Source organism: Panicum virgatum, chromosome 7K (assembly GCF_016808335.1).
Source record: "Panicum virgatum strain AP13 chromosome 7K, P.virgatum_v5, whole genome shotgun sequence".
NCBI classification, from domain to species: Eukaryota; Viridiplantae; Streptophyta; class Magnoliopsida; order Poales; family Poaceae; genus Panicum; species Panicum virgatum.
This window is the reverse complement of record NC_053142.1, coordinates 34,498,589-34,518,580: the sequence shown is the minus strand read 5'-3', so window position 1 is coordinate 34,518,580 and position 19,992 is coordinate 34,498,589. Positions and strand designations below refer to the sequence as shown.

The 19,992-nt window shown below is 47.6% G+C and overlaps 1 protein-coding gene across 3 annotated transcripts; it reads right to left on the bottom strand.

Annotated features, from left to right (window-relative positions):
• Nucleotides 1–5,191: 5,191 nt before the first annotated feature.
• LOC120641186 (FBD-associated F-box protein At3g49020-like) lies at nt 5,192–18,516 on the bottom strand. 3 transcript variants are annotated; one of them, XM_039917189.1, is made up of 15 exons: nt 18,295–18,516; nt 17,504–17,569; nt 17,360–17,408; nt 17,112–17,251; nt 16,691–16,792; nt 16,547–16,606; nt 16,346–16,446; nt 16,170–16,251; nt 15,746–15,838; nt 15,578–15,642; nt 15,152–15,164; nt 14,985–15,065; nt 14,269–14,377; nt 14,005–14,174; nt 7,865–7,965 (listed from the first exon to the last, which is right to left on the bottom strand). In XM_039917189.1, the coding sequence occupies exons 1-14, from the start codon at nt 18,436–18,438 to the stop codon at nt 14,056–14,058; spliced, it is 1,224 nt and encodes a 407-aa protein (XP_039773123.1). In that variant the 5' UTR covers nt 18,439–18,516; the 3' UTR covers nt 7,865–7,965; nt 14,005–14,055. The 3 variants fall into 3 exon arrangements, with proteins under 3 accessions (XP_039773120.1, XP_039773122.1, XP_039773123.1); XM_039917186.1 differs by lacking the exons at nt 14,005–14,174; nt 14,269–14,377; nt 14,985–15,065; ... (9 more) ...; nt 17,504–17,569; nt 18,295–18,516 and adding exons at nt 5,192–5,798; nt 5,897–6,049; nt 6,158–6,973; nt 8,406–9,107; XM_039917188.1 differs by lacking the exons at nt 14,005–14,174; nt 14,269–14,377; nt 14,985–15,065; ... (9 more) ...; nt 17,504–17,569; nt 18,295–18,516 and adding exons at nt 5,192–5,798; nt 6,158–6,973; nt 8,406–9,107.
• Between the last annotated feature and the right edge of the window lie 1,476 nt (nt 18,517–19,992).

Below are 19,992 nucleotides of genomic sequence, written 5' to 3'. Positions count from 1 at the left end.
CACAGGGTGCAGGTGAGGTGGCGTAGGCGGGAGCCCACGAGCCGGCACAGGGGAAGGCGGAGACCGTGCGCCGCGGCCACGCACGTTGGCGCGAGCCGCAGCAGGCGGAGAGGCCGCACCAACCACACGGATGTCCCGTGCATGGGGAATGGCGCGGTGCGGACGCGCATCGGCGACGGGCTCCTGGAATAGGTCACCGAGGAAGAAAGGACCTTCGTCGTCCGCGGACGCCACAACCGCCGTGACCTGGGTTCCAACCACAGGCCGGGCGCTCGACGAGGGGATCATGTTGAGCAGATCGAAGGCGGAGGTGAAAGGCGGTAGGTTGAGAGGAGTGGGCGGGGGCGTTGGTGTGGCGGATGGGGGCGGGGAGGAGCGGGGAGAGAAAGGCACGGCGTTGACGGCGGCGCGCGAGGCAGGGAGTGGAACGGTGGGGCGGCGGCGTGGGTGGCAGGGGGTTTGTTCGCGAGGGAGCACCATGGTGCAGGTGTAGCTCCGGTGACCAGCACCGCGGCAGGTGCGGCAACGGATGGGCTCACGACAATCTCTGACCTGGTGGTCGCGGGAGAGGCACCGGAAGCAGGCGTCTGGGTGTGGGGGGATGGGCGGCAGGCGGCGATGGGTGGGTGGAGCTGTCTGTGAAGGAGTTAGGGCAGCTTGCAGGTAGGAGCGTGGCGCGGTGGTCGAAGCGTAGGTGGAGGGTGGTGGGACCGGGCAGGGGGGGTGCCGCGTTGTCGCTCAGGGCGGCCTGCTGCAGAGTAGGGAGCAGGCCGGGCGCGCAGGGTGCAGTGAATGCTGGATCCGGGATGATTTCTTTGCTGGGGCGCCCCTGACAAGTCAGCGTGAAAACTCCTGTAGACGCGCCTCTGGACAAGGGTCCAACTTCACTGACGTGAAGAAGCGAAGGCACGAAGATGAACAGTGATCTGAGTCTGGATGAACAGTGATCCCTAACGTAAAGTCACGGCCCACAGAGACTCAAAAATCACGGGAACAGTGATCCCTACCGTAAAGTCACGGCCCACAGAGACTCAAAAGTCACGGGAACAGTAATCGGACGGCCCACAGAGACTCAAAAGTCACGGGAACAGTATTCCCTGACTTGCTGAAAAGCAAGTCAGGGAATCCCGATTGTCTGGACAAGCCCTTTGCCTGCGCGGCGCCTCGGGCGGCGTTGCAGTCGGGGGGGTGGTTCGGCGCAGTGAGTGGGGGGCCGTTGGGGTGCAGTAAAAGCTTCTTCTTCGTCGAGAGCCGCCGCCATTGCCAAAGCTTGAGCTTCGGAACTGTGCAGGGTGAACCAGAGGCGATCGAACGCAAGGCGGCCGCGAACAATAGCGAAGTTAGCGACAATACGGTTAGCAACCCTAACGCGGAACACCGACCGACCAACCTGACACGCACGAAGGAGGCTTGGGGGACCCGTAAGCAGATAGGACAGCATCGAGGAGATGTAGAAGGAGTTGAAACGGGTGGCGTGGAAAGGTGGTGTGATCCAGAAGGAGGCGGGGGGGGGGAGGACGAGGCACCTGGAACGGCCGTGACATGGAAGTCACGGAGGAGGATGTCTTGAAAAGCTTCCCCGGCCTGACAGGGGGCACGAACTTCGCCGAGTGCGCCGAAGCACTTGGGGTCGCAAGCGGCGGTCCCCGGCGCGTCGCCGGCGAGGGTTGGAGGGCGGCGTGGGGGCTGGCTGGGGAGGTGGCGGCGCCGGCGCAAGGTGCGCCAGAGCCGGGAGGCTCCGTCTCGCGAGAGGCGAGAGGAGGCATTCTCGCTAACTTACCTTATCACAACATTCTCGCGACAGATCTCGCCCGGCGATGATTAGTTTAATTCAGTCCAACTATCGTGCATGTTTACGGTGAAATACACATTGATAGGCCGGCTTGCATTGTTTGGATGTACTAGCTAGTCGAAAACACATCAACACCACCTCAGGCGTTGTGTTGGATGTAGCCGAATGCGCATCAATCCACATCGGTGGGGGTGTACTGAAGTGGAATATTTGAACTAAACTCCACTCCAGTACACGTTAGGTTAAGGTGGATATGTGGCCAGCTGTCCTGTTCACTGGCTTCAACTAACTTATCAACCGTGGTACAATATTTTGCTCTCATAGCAAAATAGCACCTGTCGGCGCTTATCGGCCGCAGAAAGAAACCATCAGCCACCGAACAGCTAGAGGTTTCATTTGAGCCTCCAAGCGTATGGTACCCGATCGACCGAGACGTTTACGCGCATGCAGGGGGGAAAAACGGACGAAAATGCATGCTGATAACTCTCACTTTCCCATCCCAACTACGGGTAGATCAGAGCAGCATGCATATATGCGGCATGCCATGTACGAACTCTCTAGTAAACTTTTGGTTGATGGCTTTCGTACGTACGTGACCGAGGACAACAATGTCTTGTCATTCAAACAGAACAGCAGCGCAACGTACCTGAAGACATTCATCTGGATACCCCCCCCCCCCCCCCCCCCCCCCCCGCCGGCCCCGGCTTGGGACCGGACCGGACCGCATCGCACGACCAGGCCGGAGACTCAATCCAAACGACAATATGGTAAACAAAATCATGTATACATGCCCATCGTACCCTCCCTCCCTCCCTTCGATATTGCGAGGCACACCGGCTGGAGCCCCGGCGGCGCTCCTCCTGTCCTCCCCGGTGTCGGCCCCTCTCCCCCACGCCGGCCTTCTTCCCCGGTGTCATCGTCCCCCTCCACTGTTGGCCTCTTCACCTCTCCACTGTCCCCTTCACCGACTCCGGCGGCCGCGTCCCCACCTTCTTCCTCAACTCCGGTGGGAATAAAATGGCCCGGCCGGCCAAAGGGAGGCAGGCCGGCCCGGCGGTGGTGAAGGAGGCCGGGCGGCTTAGCGGCCCTGGCGGTGCCCGTGGTGGCCGGGCCAGGGAGGGGCGTGGGCGCCATGGCTGGATTTTGGCGGGGGTAGGGGGAGAGGGAGAAGGTGGCGCCGCCGATGAGCTAGGATTTCGCTGGAGCTCCACGGCCGCGGCCTTGAAACATCAGTTTAGTCTAAAGGAGTTTCATTGAAAGAAAATAACTCACACAAGGGTCAAATAAGTTGCAATCAGAAGTACATAGCATCAGTACAACTAAATTGTGCAACTAGTTATTTTTTTTACCTATATTTACTGCTCCATGCATGTGTCCCTAGATTGATGTGATGGAGAGAGAGTGAAAAAACTTGGAACTTTGGAACTTTGAAGGGAACTAAACAAGGCCCTAGTTGGAACAAGAAATAATGTTGCATGCAGGACAGGAGGAAGGAAAAGGCACGTGCCCGTCCCTAGTACTGAGTTCTCACTAAACAACCAACACCACATTAACCCGATCTCTTCTCTGGCCTGAATGAGCAGAGCAGGACCCGGTCAGCTGCAGGCATGATCTCTAGTTGTTTTTGTTGTTTGGATACTATTAATAGAGAATTTTTGCATATACAAAATACAAAATATAATTAAGTTAATTAATTGCAATCAGCGATGATGCAAATTGTAAGTATAGTGCACTGAAATTTTAATTATGAGGATATGTATATATATGTCCTTTTTGCTTTCGGGGTTACCGATTAGTAAGGAATTCATTTTTCCACATGAATCTCAGAAAAACATTCACAATTATAATATGTTATTAATTGTGATTTATGGGCACGACTTCCACTCGGCGTGGGAGTACGGGCATCAACCTGGCGTGGGCCGTGCTCCGCCCGGGGGGCGTCATGTTCGGCCACGACTACTCCACGTCGACGTCCGCCGACGACCGCGGCTGTTCGCCAAGGTCAAGGGGCTCACCGTCCGCCCGCACGGCCAGCACTGGGTGCTCTCCCCAAAGCCTCGATCGCGCGGGTGCCATGCATCATCCTCCGGCCGGCCGGCACCGAACCTAGCTGCCTGACGTGTCCCGTTGCACCAGCGGTCTACTCCCCAGGGAACTGAATCGGTGGGACGTGGCGCTGGAGATCTTCACCCTGGAGAAGGCGGACAAGAGGTTTTAATTTGCAGCCCGTGGACGAGAGGAGGGAGACGCAGGGTCTGTCCATATCCATGAAGATGACAATGGCGGCGACGACGTACGTGGTGGATGGGGCGGAGTTGCCGGCCGATCGATTCCAATGCCGTCACCATGATGATGGGGCACGGCGACGACGGCATTCCCTGCGACTTCGTCATGGGCAGCGACGTGCGCGTGCCAGGCAATGTCAGAGATCGTGTCATGCAGCAGGATAATGGCTTCCTGTTCCTGAAGCCGTGCAACACAGCCAGTATATATGCGTCCTGACGCAGGCATGGACGGCTACCAGCAGCATATGCGCCCGGCCGGTTGAGGTTAATGGCCGGCATACCGCCCCTGGTCGCGCAGTCGACCGCCGACACGAGCATGCCGCTGGCGTAGCTCCCCCGCGTCCAGAGCGCTCAGGCTCAGCGCGAGACCGACGGCTCATCGGCAGTCGGCACCGCGCCATGTCCGGCGAGTCCGCTACGCCCGCGTCCCTGGCCACGCGGAGCGCCACGGCGACCTGAACAGTACTAAATCTGTCAAATGTGTTCGTTCGTGTCCATCTTTGCCTAAATCTGTCAAATGCGTTCGTTCGTGTCCATCTTTGCCTGATTTTTGCTTCGTAATTTATGGTTCACTAACTGCAGATTGAAATTTCCCAATAGCTGGTTGTATTGTATCGCCTTCGAAAAATTCCTACCCCAGCTCAGCAAGGGAGCAGGGATAGTCTTTGAAAAACTCCTACAAGTACGTACCGCGGCTCAAAATCTGGCTCAAACTCCTACCAGTACCCCGGCTCAAACTCATAGAGAGCAGAGTAATACCCCGGCTTAGCAACGCTCAAAATATAAAACATTTTGACCTTTTTAGATATAATTGTTTTTAACTATGTACCTCGACATAGGCCATGTTTGTTTCCGTGGCCACCAGTCGCGTGATACACAAAATCGCGATGGAAATAAGCCTAGATTCCCTCGCTTTCTGCATAAGCGGTGCTCCAGTTAAAAAATGAGCTGTCCCAAACAGGGCCATAGTGCATATATATAAATGTTTGGCGTTCGGCGGGATTCTTCGCTTTCCGTCGCCGCTGCCACAGAAATCGCAGTCCCAAACAGGGCCATAGTGTATATATAAATGTTTGGCACCAAAAAACTATGTTTAAGAAAAACACAACCAACGTTAGAAGCATGTTTGGTAGCTTGATTGAAGAAATGTATGTATACAGTGGACACACAGACAGCTTCAAAATAACAAATGGCATACCAAAGTTATTATTAACTAATAAGAGGTTATTCAGCACATCCAAACGCAAAACAGAGTCTGCAGCACAAGCGCTCAAGTACTAGAGCTACACAATGGATATTATCCATAATTATGAAGGGCTGAAACTTAGACCCAGCATCTAAAGTTCAACAGCATGGCATCGTCGGCAAGTCTCAACAACATGTAGCTTTACCATAGCAGGAACTTTAGGCTCAATGTACGTCCTGATGGCCAAGAGCCCTCGTTGAGCTTCCTTGAGAATATGAATGGGCAATGGGGAGCACTTGTTACTTTTATCAGCAGGCTCGAAGCACCTAGAAGAACTCTGATGGGTCTCCAATGTAAGGCATTCAAGTGATGTCATGCTCTCAACAATATGGCATGTTAGCTCAACAAGACTCTTTGCTGACGTGAATCCTTGGATCTTCACTGACTTCATCTTGTGGTGCTGCTGTCCTTGCATCTTCCTCAGCTCTGAGGGATCTGTGAATATGGAGACGTGTTCCATTTCATACTGGGATACCTATATAACATAGAAAAGATGAAAAAGGAGAAAAAAAGTTATAGTCATGGTTCTGCAGTTTAGCTACTTTTACCACAGAAATATGAACATCAACTTACATCCAAAACCAAACTTTCCATGGAAGGGCAACCATCAAAAATGGAAACAAGAGAAAAATAATCGTAGGCCGGAGGAAAGGTTCCAGCAAAAAGCAAAATAGTAAGGCTTTTGAGGTGGAGATATTTGCTATGCAGCAATGGTGTATTGATGATCTGAAAAAAGATGAAACACGCTAGTTATACTCCATGGCATATGACTGCTGTAAATATATGGAAGCAAAATATGAATATTGCTGGTCCAGCCAAGACTTTAGAGTATACCTCTCTATGCGAAGATATAGTGGCAACTTTAAGGTTTGGCATTCTGGATGGAAGTTCAACAGAAAAGTAATGAACTGAGCCAGAGAAGGACAATCTTAGCTCCTTCATTTGCAACGTTTCTCCGAGTGACAGTTGAATGCGCTTTCCTTCATAGTCAAAGTTGAAAATATTTGGAGCTTTGCTTTCTATCATTCCCAGCTTGCAACAGCCTAAAACCTCTAGGTACCTTAGGCGCTGCAGCGTGCAAGGGAGCTTCAAGCTACCTATCCCATTACAATACCGGATTCCCAACACCTCCAAGGCAAAAGAATTGGAGAGAAGGCACCCTAACTCATCCCCAGTAAAACGGACATGATAAAGATGCAGTTTTGTCAGGCTTCTTAAACAACCAAGTTCAGTTGTGGGACGGAAGGAGCAACCAGTGAAGTCTAGGTATCGGATTGAGTCTCCACTCCCATTAGATAAGAGTGAGCATGGGAAGCTGTATTTTGCTATTGGTGGTATCGAAAGTGAAAGTTCTTCGATTCCTGATTTAACAGCAACCTGGAGCCAACTGTCGAGATAACTATTACAGTAACCTTCACACATCTGAATGTTGAGTTTTTTTATACCAATGCATGAGTGCCTTTTCAGAATCTGGTCAACTTTGCTACAAAAATCTCTCACAATATGTTCCTTCTTATTTGATCTCAGCGTCCTGACACTAAAAGTGAGGTTGGGATGGCACCTCCAGGAACGTAGAAAAGCTTGAGATACACAGGCAGCTCGAGCAGCAGATCGCATTGGCATTAGGGAATGTATATAACACCAGATGTCCTGCACGCATGTTACAAAAGCATGAAAAAGAAAATTCAGCATTAGAAATATAAAAGGCTAATGGTTAATCTAGATGGAGGGGAAAGAACTGAAGAAAACTATGACACCGTAACCCAGGTACTATGCACATTGTTGCACAATGAGTTTTCAATGGCTGCTTTAAAACAAAGTATGCACCTAGAGCTGATTAGATACTTCGAAAACTATTCATACTTTTTTACTTTTAAAAAAATATGCATGTATGTATGGACAGTGAGGTCGATACATGCTTCAAAATCAGTGTTGATTGGACACAGCAAACATGCATGTATTATGGAAAGGGTACCAAACTACCAATGGAGCATCTCTTGATATTAAAACAACAGGAAGTCCATGCAATTGTGTTTTATCGATCAACTTGTCAGCCACAGTGCAAGAGACATGATATAAACCATAACCGCTGACGTGATAGGATAATAGGCCAAACAGGCAGGGGGAGGAGGGGCAGGGCGGCGCGCAAGGGACTAAAAACTGAATTTCATTACCAAGGCCACAAAATTACAAGAGCTATTGTTCAGAACCACAGATCAACGATGATGAAACTAAAAACCCCAGACACATGACCGCCCAGGGAGCACATGCCTGAGGGCGTATGCTACCCACAACTGTTATTAGCTTTAATATGCATTATTATCTTTTTATATTTATTTAAAATATTAAAACAAATAAAAGAGATTGGTTGAAAAGAAAGAGAAATAGAATAATGAGAATCATATGGATTTACACAAACCTCTAATCTAATGATTAGAAACTAAAAACAAGATCTCGAAGTAATTGAGAAGTTTACTGACACATGGTTTACTGACATTTCAGTAGCACTAAGCCTAGCATTGAGAAGTTGCCATGGCGTACCTCTGGAAGCCTAGGCATCTGTGCCTCACCACCTTGAGAATCAGCTTCTTGCTGGCAGGGTGAGACCTTATTATTATTATCCCGTGAAGCAACCAACCCATCTGCAGCACAGCATTGGTGATTATCAGTAATGCGGACATTTGAGGCGCAAAACAACAAATGCACACAGAGGAATCCGTTTTTGTACTCTTGTCAAACATCAGACAGCTTGTTAAAAGAGAAAGGTTTTGCCAACATGGTTGAAGCCAAAGAAAACAATACAGTGGCCATCAGCCACTGCTTTCAATATCTGCTCCCTCACAAGGAGAGGCTCTCGTCTCGGATTTTACTTATACAGGTAAAAGAAATAAGGAATTCAATTGAATGTGCTAGCAATATTTTAACAATGATGAGATATTGTATTCCTCTGGAAATCTCCTTGGCTTAGATTTTTTTTTCTGCAAACAGATTCACATCAATAGTACAAGGTGGGTGGAGAAAAAGTTTGGATTTTTTCTATCAACGACGAAAAAGAAACAGAGAAAAGAAGGCGGCAGCTTACAAGTGGTATGCGCTCGCCGACGAAGGCGGTCCGGCTGCCGCTCCATGGACATGTGCTACATAAGATCCACAAGCCCCATGTCTTCCTCTATGTGAAATATATATAGATAATCTATATATATCCCGGGCCGGAATCGAATCAATCCCTCTCTGCCTGCCTGCCTTGAACTGAATCCCCTCCAGATCCAGCCCCTCCCTACTGGAGGAGTGTCAATTTGAGGGAGGGATTGGACTCAGATTTGGGAATCCCACCCAACAACGAGACTGGCTTCGGTTACGACAGGGAGGGCTGCTGGAGTTGGGTTCGATTTTGAGGCCGCGTTTGGCCGGCCGGACTCGGTTAGCCACGAAATCGAGGCTCCACGCGGCTCCGCCGAGCTCCTCCCGCCCTTGGACCGCCTTGCCCTCACCAGGGCTCAGGAGGCGGCGGCGCGGGCGGACGCCGCGGTGATGGAGGCCGGCGGCGCGCGCGAACGCCGGGAGGCGGCGGCTCGGGCGGAGGCCGGCGGCGCGGGCGGACGCCGGGATGCGGCGGATCTGGCGGAGGCCGGCGGCAGTTCGGGCGGAGGTCGGGAGGGCAGCTGCGCGAGCGGAGGCCAGCGGCGCGGGCGGAGGCCGGGAGGGCGGCGGCGCGAGCGGAGGAAGGGGGCGGATGAGGCGCGGAGAGGAAGGAGAGGAGCGGGCGACTGGATAAGGAGGAGAAGAGGGAGGAAAAAAAGAAGAGGGAGAGAAAAAGAAAAAGAAAAGGAGAGGGAAAAAAATGAAGAGAAAGAAAATGAAAAAGGAAAGAAAAAATAAAGAAAAATATAGGGAAGTGTAATTTAGATATTTCACAACCTCAACCCAATATGTGAAGCCATTTTGGCAAACGTTTTCTAAAACGGCTCCCGCTCCACCAGAAGCCGCTCCACCAAAATAGCCGGAGCCGTTTTTGAAGGAGCCGAAGCTCTGCCAAACAGACTCTTACACGGCTTCTGCTCCTGCTCTTGAGGGGAGGGAGCCCTACCAAACGCTGTAAAATTGTACGAGCTGCCCGGTTTGGGAGCGCTGCCACTCGTCTTCTTTCCCCACGGCGGTCGAGGACGCCTCCCCGCTCTCCGCCGACTACACGTGCACGGGCTGTAGGAGCCGTCGTGCAGGGACAACGTTCGGCGAGCGGAGGCCCGCCATGAGCGCGCGCTCCCGCCGCCGCAGCTCCGTGGCACCGTGTGCTCGCCATCCTCAACACCGCCCACCGAGTGTTTGATAAAATGCCAAAGAGGGGGAGGGGTGGTAAGGCCACCATGTGCCAGATGCAAGGTTACTTTACCCATCTTTGTACCATATCAAACACAAATACCAACTCAGCATGTCTTACAGGAGAACAAACATAAGACACGTGAATGGGTGGAGCCTGGCTCTGGCTGGCCACAGCCAGGCTCATCGGCCAGGCTCGCTAGGAGCGTGAAATCAAACACGCCCCTACTGGCCGCCCGCAGCCACTCCGCTCGTACGAGCTGCCATTCGTACGCACCCGAATACATGGTACATTAAAAAAAATCTATAAAAAAAAAGAGACTATGGATACCTCTCTAATGAACTCAAGTTACAAAACTGACAGTAGTTCAGTTAAATAGACAAAGAAAGTATAGACATTCAACATGTTTCAATAACAACAACAACAACGCCTTCAAACTAGTTGGGGTAGATTAGAGATGAAACCCACAAAAAACAAGTGTAAAAGAAACTCAAAGAAAGACAAGACAAAAAGTAGAGTTAGGGGGTAAACAGGAAGAGAAAAACAAAAGTCACGGTTCTAGCACGTTGATTGCTAGTCTCCAAGCGCTCCTATTCATAGCTAAATCTTTGGAGATATTCCACTCCTCAAGTCTCTCTTAACCGTCTCATCCCAAGTCAATCTAGGTCGACCTCTACCTCTCTTCACATTATTGTCTCGCATTAAAACCCCACTACACAACGGCGCCTCAGGAGGCCTCCGCTGAACATGTCCAAACCATCTCAATCGATGTTGAACCAATTTCTCCTCAATTGGTGCCACCCCAACTTTATCCCGAATATCTTCGTTCCGGACTCTATCCCTTCTTGTGTGTCCACAAAACTAACGCAACATACGCATCTCTGCTACACTCAGTTGTTGGACATGTTGCCTTTTTGTAGGACAACATTCGGCACCGTATAGCATCGCCGTGCGAAATTCAACATGTTTCATCCATTCTTGAAAAAAAAACTTTTTGCGAAATGTTTTTCAAAAGTGCTCCAACTTCTCCATTGGAGGAGCCAAAGTCAAAGCTATTTTTGGAGAAGCCAATACGTTGAGGACTTGTTTGGAACATAGAAAACCAAAACAGAGGAAAGGAAGAAAACGCAGGAATAAGATATAGGTGTTGTGGGAAAACAGAGGATTGGAAGAATACAGGAAAACAACTCAGCAAGCTGTTTGGAACAAAGGAATTTCAAACGTAGGAATTTAGAAACTAAATGCTAAAGAAAATATTTAAAGCACCTAACCCCACGTGAACAAGCACCTAACTTTGCGCTGGCTGTTGCTTCTCGCTGTTGATCACGCGCTTTGTCTCGGACTTCGCGATAGGAAGAGAAACCAAGAGATCACGGTGGATTTTCTGGTTCCTACGTTTTGAGAAGAGAAGCAAACCTTTCCTCAGGAAAGGAAACTTGGAATCCTCCAATCCAAACGAACAGTGACGTCATCTGTTACACCCCTGGTGTTACTATTAATAAAAATGTGACATGTCATCATATGCATTGCAAAGCATCCATGTTTAGCTTACCATGAGTTGCATTGAACTAAAATAAGTTTAATTATAGGATTGGTTGGGTTGTTGGATGAAAAGACGCGAAAAGAATTGGAATCCGAAAATTACCCCCCTTGTCGGAAACCCTGAAACCCTAAACCCTCTTTTACCCCCTTTTCCTTAATTCAAAATCTATCGAGAATTTGGGTATGGTTTCAAAAGCAAAAGTGTAGATCATTCAAAAATGAACAAAGTTAGTATTTTGAGTTTTCAAAGTTTAGTTCAAAAATTTAAAGTAATTTTGAATCCCAACAAAACCCTAAACTCGCCCCAAATTTGAAATTCAAAAAGTATGCCGAATTTGAAAATGTTTTGAATACCAAAGTTGTAGAATTTGAAAAATGGAGCAACTTTGATTTTTACATATTTTTAACTTGTATTCAAAATTTGAGAGTAATTTGCAAAATTCAAATAGGAAATAATCTGCTACAGTGAAACCACTGTTTCCCTCTCTGCTCATGCCCATGCCGGGTTGCCGGCCGATCGCCGCCGTGGCCATCTCGCACCTTCCAGCGATCCTTCTCGTCCCTGCGCGTGTGGCCGAGTTCGAGATCCCTCCTGCCACCTCGCCGTCTATCTCTCCCCTCTATTTAAGCCGGAGCCGTCGTCGTTTTTCATTTTTTTTTCCGAAAGCGCCACCGCCAAAACCGCTGTCACCCGCCGCCGTCGTTCATCGCCGTCGAGCATCATTTCGCTAAACCGACTACGCCATCGCCTCCGCAACATCGTTGGGCCCCTTCGACGTCCAGCCGCAAGCCGTTTCATCCTCTGTAGCGTCCGCACGGCTCGTCTTCCTCAAAACCGGCCGATCGGGTCACCGGAGCCCCGCCGCCGTCGTTCTCCTCCTCCGATCAGCTTCCAGGCCATTTTTCTTCATCAATCCGTCCGCCTTGACACCGTTCTCATTCCCGTGTGGATGGTTTGCCCAGCCGACACAGTGACTCGCCGAAACGTCGTCGTGCCGAGCCGCCGCACCGCCACCGTCCGCCATCGCCGCCGAGAACCTACCTCCGTCGCGTATCCTTCCGAACCAACGCGCGCATCAGTACCGGGGTAAGCTTCCGCCGCTTCCCATGCCTTTCGTTTGAACTCTACCGCTCTGTTGTCGCCGGAACGGCGATGCCGCCCCGCGCGGTGACTGCCGGCGGCCTTGACCGCGGGGCACGCACGCGAGGGGCAAAGCCACAGTAGCAAGCTTTGCTACTGTAACACTTGGGCCGGCCCAGTAGCACAGTAACGGGCCGAACGTAATAGTTGGGCCAAAATAAAAATAAAATTCAGCCCACGATGAATAGTAAAAGGCCAAATGAACAGTACGGCCACACAGTTGTAACACCCTAAAATTTGCGTTTTTGAAAATAGCGTGAAAATAATTTAATTATGTATTTTGTGCTCATAAAACCATAGGAAAAATAATATTTTTCACTATATTAAAAATTATCATAGGAAATAAAAACATGTTTGTGCATACATGTTGGTACATATGATTTATTGAAATGAGTGGGTTTCGTTCCAAATCCAAAATATTTCAAAATGATTTTGAAACAGATTTGAAAAGGGCTTTGAAAGAAAATAAAAAGGAAAGAAGAAGCTCTCTCCTTTGTGTATTGGCCCAAAGACCCCTAACCCACGTCCGGCCATATGTCACCTGACAGCAAACCAGGAAGCCAAGTTGGAGTCCTTTTCAATTAGCTCCAATATCATCCACACATCCTGGATATATATATATATATATGCCATACTAGGCCCTTGCCATCTCCTTGTTTTCTTTTTCTCTTTTTTCCACGAGAGCGGCGAAGTCCCCTAGCTGTGCCCTAAAATAAAATAGTTTTCGTTGCTGTCGCCGCCTCATGATCCTAGTTCGGTGCCGCCATCGATCTGCCGCTAGAGTCCACGCACGTCTACCGTCGCCTGAGCAGTACAACAATGCCATCTAGAGGGTCTATCCGTGCGTGTAGGATCAAGCCACTAGGGTTTGCTGCCTACGCGAGATAGCTGAGCGCGCATCTTCCATGAGCCGGGCCGTGCGTGCCCCGGTTGCCTGCGGTGCCCATCATCTTCTCGAGAGATTGGTTGGTAAGACCGTCCACAGCGATAGGAGGAAATGGAGGAGTAAATTTACTGTTTGGCACTGTAGATGTACTGTTTGGCACTGTAGACAGAGAAGGCGTGGGAAACGAGGCAAGAGCAAATTTGCTCTTGCTCTTGCCATTGTGGACAGCCTAAGGTCCATCCTTCTATCGTTTCATTATCTATGCGTTGCTCTCTCTCTCTCTCTCTCTCTCTCTCTCTCTCTTGCTTCTTGTTGTTTCTGTCACCGCAGGCCAACAAATCGAGTATGTGAGGTGCTAAGGTATTGCCAAACGTTGGAGAAGTTGGGTGCTAGAGCTAAAGGCTTAGCTGCGGTGCAAAAATAAGCTCCCGGTGCTCTAGAATAAAGTACTCCCGCCGAACTGCAGCAACATTGATGGGACTTGGGCTTTTTCTTTCATCTTCCATTGCCATTGGCCTCCCGCCGAACTGCAGTAACTTCTTTCCTCCTTTTATTTGTTGCGGGCCCCAGCTTTTGGTAGGAGAAAGTGTGCTAAACGTTGGAGAGAAAAAGCAGACTTTACTAAGGTATGAGGTGGTTATCTCTAGCACTTTGATGGGTGCCAAACACTGTGGATGCCAACCTCAACAAGTTCCACACTGAACACACCCTAGCACCTCACATATTGCAGGCCATCCTGCAATCTGCATTTCACCTGACAAGAACAGAAATATGTATATGGGTAGGACACTTACTAGCAGTGTACACTGAGCTTCAGTTTGATGTTTGGAACATGAAAACTGTCATCAAATGATTGTAGCAGAAGCATCATGTTTGCTCGATCTTTCACGTCGAAATGATTCTTCATCACTTATCACAGGAGGGATATTCCATGTTCCATAAGCATGACCTGATATTTTTCCACCTGCAATAGGGTGCCAAACATGACAGTGGCTCCAAAAATAAAAACAAATCAGATGAAGAAACGATCCAATTCGACAAGAACAGAGAAGACAAACCTTCCTTTGTAGCTTCCTCACATCTTCTCCAGTAACAACCTGAGAGACTAGGGTCCAATTTCTTTGAGAAACTCTCATACCTCTCTTCAGCCTCCCCTATGCACTTGGCCTACATCAGACAACCACGACACATACCACCACAAAACTTTTACATTTGATTCAGCAGCAAATCTAGTAACTTTTTCACTCACCAATATAACAAGACTATTACCGTAGTACGAAAATGAAAGCTATTCCTATTTGTAAGAGCTTATTTCCTCACTGGAATTGTAAACCTCAAAATTCACTTGAGCTCAGTCCACTATTCGTATCCATAAATGATTGCTTTTGGCTCAGTAAATAATGATACAATACACAAAGCGAATCCACGAGTCATTATCGAGGAACAAACAGGATCGGTTCAAAAGGAACAAACAGGATGCATCAAATCATGCAGATGGCAAAAGTTCTGGGGTGAAAACATATACACTGAATGTTATAGTAACATTGGAAAATCTGCATGGCTCAAAATTTATGGTACTAAGTTTAGTTCAAACGAAAGTGTTCTCCATGGTTGGACATTTGGACCCAACTTTCAGTTTACAGGATATACTAAGGATACAATTTTTAATAAAATTCTCAATAGAACATATGAAATTAGGAATATGAGAGTGATGTTATCAGGAGACGAGAGCAAAATAAATCAATTAATAAAAGATAGAGTGCTTGTTGCTCACCAGCATATTTGGTGCCTCTGAAGGTCCATATATCGCAGCATACATGCGGAGGATATTGAAAGTATTGTTCATCACATCCTCCTACAAAACAAAACTTCACTGCTTAAATAGATAGGCTCAAATTAGTATAACGAAGCTTGAATGACAACATAAGTAGCACAACTTACCTCATAATCATACCTGCAAGATATTTACAACAAGTCATTGATGTCATAACTTGTAAAATAAAACAAAGATTTAAGTACGAAAAGGAGATACAAAATTTCAATGTAATCTGATTCTAATTTCGTTTATTTATTTATTAACGGGGGGGGGGGGGGGGATTCATGACAAGTGAAGCAGAATTTTGTTAGTAACAGAACCATCGTTCCTAGTTAGATATAACATCATAGTATCATATCGAAAAAATTTAGACACAAACTCTACTTCCATTTACTTAAGCCCATACATTACGTTCCTACAGAATCTAAAAATCCAGCAAATTGCCAACGACATGTTTTCAGACATAACAGATTAAGAATGAAGGCAGTTCATACCATTCTGTGTAGAATGTGCAATTATGCATGTATGAGTAAGATTCAGAGCATACTCACAGGTCATCAGATATCTCAACCAAAAATTCTGAAATTGACAAGAAGTCCATATGCAATTCATTGACCTAAAAAGTCGACAACAAAAAAAGGATCCAGGTTCTAACAACACAAATAGGACTGTAGGAGTATATATTATAATTTAGTAAGTAATGAATAAAATGCACCTACCTGCTGACCAGTTAGCTGATACATCAAGAGATTAAGAACTCGATAATCAAATGATTTGAGATGGATTGCTTTCATCACATCGTCGATTGAGATCTAGAGAAGAAAAAATATTGAGCGCCACATTTGAGTTTGCCAATAAGGGGGAAGTATTTTTCTATGAAACAACAACAATAATAATACCCATTTTCATAAGTTCAAAATTGGCTGTCCGGTTTTAGTTTATGTTCTAAGAGACTGTTATTTAGCATCCATCAGTTGCTCTTTGAAGTCAACAGTGTACAACTTCGCCAAGAAAATAAAGTGATGGATCCAGCAAATCTGATGAAATTCAAAAGATGATCTAACCTACTAAAATCGATATTATTTGATACTTGGTTTTAAATTACAGCAAACAGCATGCAGCACAAGAAACGCCTCGACATACCTTCTCATTTCTTGATAATGCTTGACAAAGCTTCCGCTCTAAAGACCAGTACTGAATACCTGATTCCAGTTCAGTCCGCAATCTAAAAAAAAGGAGAAAATAAAGTGAGTAAATTACATCAAATATTAGTGGATATTTTATGTATGCAAAAGGTACATAGAGGAGATAGTTCCAACCGATCTGTCATTAACCCCTGACACCGAAGAAGACCAGTAAGGGGTTCAATCATTTGAGACAAGGATGTTTCATCGAAGACTTCTTTCTTTCTTTCCAACGCCTGTATGGTAAATAATGTAGTCATTATGTAGATCAGATTAAACACAAGTATCTTCTATATCTTATTTAAGTAGATAACAAATCAAAGGTCCAAATCTTACTTTTGAAGAACTGCTGTCATCTGAGACCGGATCCAAAGAGTCCTCATTTGAAGCATCTAACTGAAACAAGAAATTGTTAGAGTTTACTCAATGAGAAATGGAAACCATAAGAAGAAAGGTTATAGCAGATTTCAGAAGTAAAACCTGATATATGAAGCTCTCTGTGAAAGAAAGAACAGGTAGATACTTGAAAACAGATTGTGGATTGTTAATGTCCAGTCCATGAAACATGAAGTATGATCTGCACTGTTTTTTTCAAGACAAAATAACAACATTACCTGAACTTTCCCAAGATGGATTCATAACCAAGACGAAAAGAATGGATACATCCTTGGAAATTAAAATTTACAACATCACATGACCCAGTTTCTGTATGACTTGTAAAGAAACAGGAAAATACATTCCATGACCACTTGCATTGTTTTGACATGAACCTATTTCCTCTAAGCAGTTTCAGTTCTTTTATTAAACATGCATTGCAGTATCTGAAATGAAAGGCAGTATGGAAGTGTTGCAAATTTGCAATTATGCATTTTAGAGCTAATAACGACCAAAAAATACATACAAAGTCTTCAAGCGTTGACTTGGCTCTTGTCACAGCATCAAAACCAACCATAGGCGCAGCCTGAATGGTTGATTTGTCAGCCTGCATCTTGAACTTCTTATTTGGCTGTAGTAAAGCTCCAGAAGATATATCTTGATCAACTGCATTTGAAAGGGTCCTAATGTCTCATCAGATTGCAGGCCCAATCAACAAGAAGTTATCCAGATAAACTCATAAGGTAAAAGGAAGACCGTCTTCGCAGCTAATACCTTGCGGATGGGATAAATGCTGCACTTCTTCCAGAGTATCAGGAGTAACCTAGTACAAAAGGTCTCAAAAATAATTTTCTGTATAGCAAACGTATAGATGTAAGGATAATGAATAAGGAAATGGAAAAACGTCAGTAGGATTACCTTTCCTAACATCTCAGAGATCAATAGAAACTTCTTCTCCATGCTAAGAGAATCAAATGGTTGCACCTACACAAAAGAGTATATGACCATCAAAATAATTTTGTGAGAAGTTCTAAATGCACTTAATGTCCCATTTCAAAAATCACAGGAATACTTGACAGGTCAGGGGGGAGGGGGAGAGGGAGGGATAGCTGCAGTGTGTTAGCAAAGTTAACTAATAATTCCAAAAATGTCAGGTAACAATAAGGCACATTAACATTCCATAAATTATGTAAACCACCTGAACTGCTCATGAACATTGGGGCAAATCAATCATCAGCAAAACTAAGTCTCCAGTTGCTGTCAATTTATAAATTTCGACGGACCATGCCTGCACTGGTTGTAAACGCACTCCACACGAGCACAAGTACAGATGTTGCTTGGCTGCTTGCCAAAAAAGGGGGGAAATCAGACCGGGCAAGAGCAATCATCACCAATCAACAGCAGTTAAGTACAGTGCAACATCGATCATCACATTAAATCGATCGTGGCTCACACCACAACGGACTCCGCAGGAGGAAACGTACAACCAAAATCGTCCTCATCGTATCACCCCATCAAAATCCAAAACCAACAGCTTATACGCCCATAAACCCTTGTCCTAACCATTTAACCAAAACCCTCCGCAAGGCCACCAGCACACGGCACATTTGTACGGACGTTCGCTACACATCCGAGTCGGTTGAGTCCGCGGAGAGGGAGGACGAGGGGCCAGGGGCGTGGGGCGTGGGGCGTTGTGGGGGAAAACTCACCATGAAGAGGAGGAACTGGGCGAGGAAGCGGTCGGTGTCGCCGCCGCCGCTGCCGCCGCCGCTGGAGAGGGTGCTGCAGAGGCCGCGCGAACTCATGAGGGAGAGCACCCTCTGCACCCTCTCGAGCTCCAGCAGCGCCTCCATTGGTGCCGCTCCGCCTCTCGCGGCCTCGCGCTGGGTTTGATTCGGTTTCCGCTTCGAAATTCTCGGGGTTTTGTGCAAGCAAAAATAACGAAGAAATGGAGGAAAAGGCAAGGAAGGGAAATAAATAAAGGAAGGGAAAACGAGGCAGGGGTTGGGCTTGGGCCTCGACTAGGGAGCATGTGGTTCTGGGCTTGGATTTCCAAAAACCCTGATGAAAATTTTCTCGAGCTGGGCTTGGGCCCGACGGGCTGCAACGAGGGATCAAAAGGCTTGTTTTGGGCTTAACGAGCATTCTATCTAGTGCCGTTATGACGAAATCTGAAACCTGCAGCCTCAGAAGAACATTCAAACTGTGCGTAGTGTCTTAGGAACATGCAAATCCTTAGCACTCGTTCAAACTTAGAGAGGGTACAATTTCTAAGACACGTTGGCACCGCATTGCGGGGGCAGCTAATTTATGATCGACCGTAGAGAGGAGTTCTCTATGGCTATGGTTACTCCTGGGATTGGATTGGATCAAATCCAATGTCCAATTGGATTTAAGTACTAGTCTCAGTTGGATTTAGATTTAGTTGAATTTTGGACATCCATTGCTTAAAAATCCAATAGCGTTGGATCCTATTGGACAAAATCAATTGGATAATCCAACTTTATTGGACTTCCCCCCATCAGATCATCGGCGTGCTGCAGTGCGCTACTACCCCTACGCCTGGGCGCACAGCTGGTGTCGCTGCATGCTGCGCTCGAGGAATGCGTCAGCACCGCACCTCGCGCAACACCGTGCTGGCGGGCTTGCCGCGTCTGATGGCTGGCGACCTCCTCAGCTCTTCTCCGCGTCTTGCCTCGCCGCGCTCGCCCGAACCTGCCCCGCGACGCCGCATGCCAGTGCATCGCGTGCTCGCAAGATAGTGATGAACCGAGGGCGGCGGCGAGCTCGCAGCGAGCTAGGGGCCTTGAGGCACATTCATCAGGATGCTTTTGCGGCTTCTTGTTTGAGCCTATATGGCTCGCTGTGCCTCCCACTCTTGCAGTCAGCTCGACATGCTTGAGATTTGGATTGTGTTGGATGGATTTGGATTAAATGGAGTTGGATTGGACTAGATTGGATATTAGACACTAATTATTAGGATTGGATGGATGGCTGCCTCAATTTAGTTGGATTTCAATTGGATTCCTTCTATTGGATGTTGGATGTCAGTCCAATCCCAGCAGTTACTGGTGACCACCTGGCCGAACCGGAAGCATGAGCCAGCATGCGGTCGGCTCCTCACTTGGACGTGCACTGGTGATGCTTCTCCTTCCGCACGAAGGAAGATGCACCCACATGCTGCTCGTCCTCGTCTGGCGTTCGCGTGCAGACTCTGTTGGTCGCTTTCTCGGAGAAGGGAAATTGCGCGGCGGTGCTCGCCGCCGCTGGTGTCCCGTCGCCGTCGACCCGTCGTCATGCGGCGATCGCGGAGGAATTAGCATACATAGTAGGAAGGAGCGCGACATATCTGGCAAAAATGTTGCTGTTGCTTAAGAACGTCGCATGAACATCGGTGAAAAAAAGAA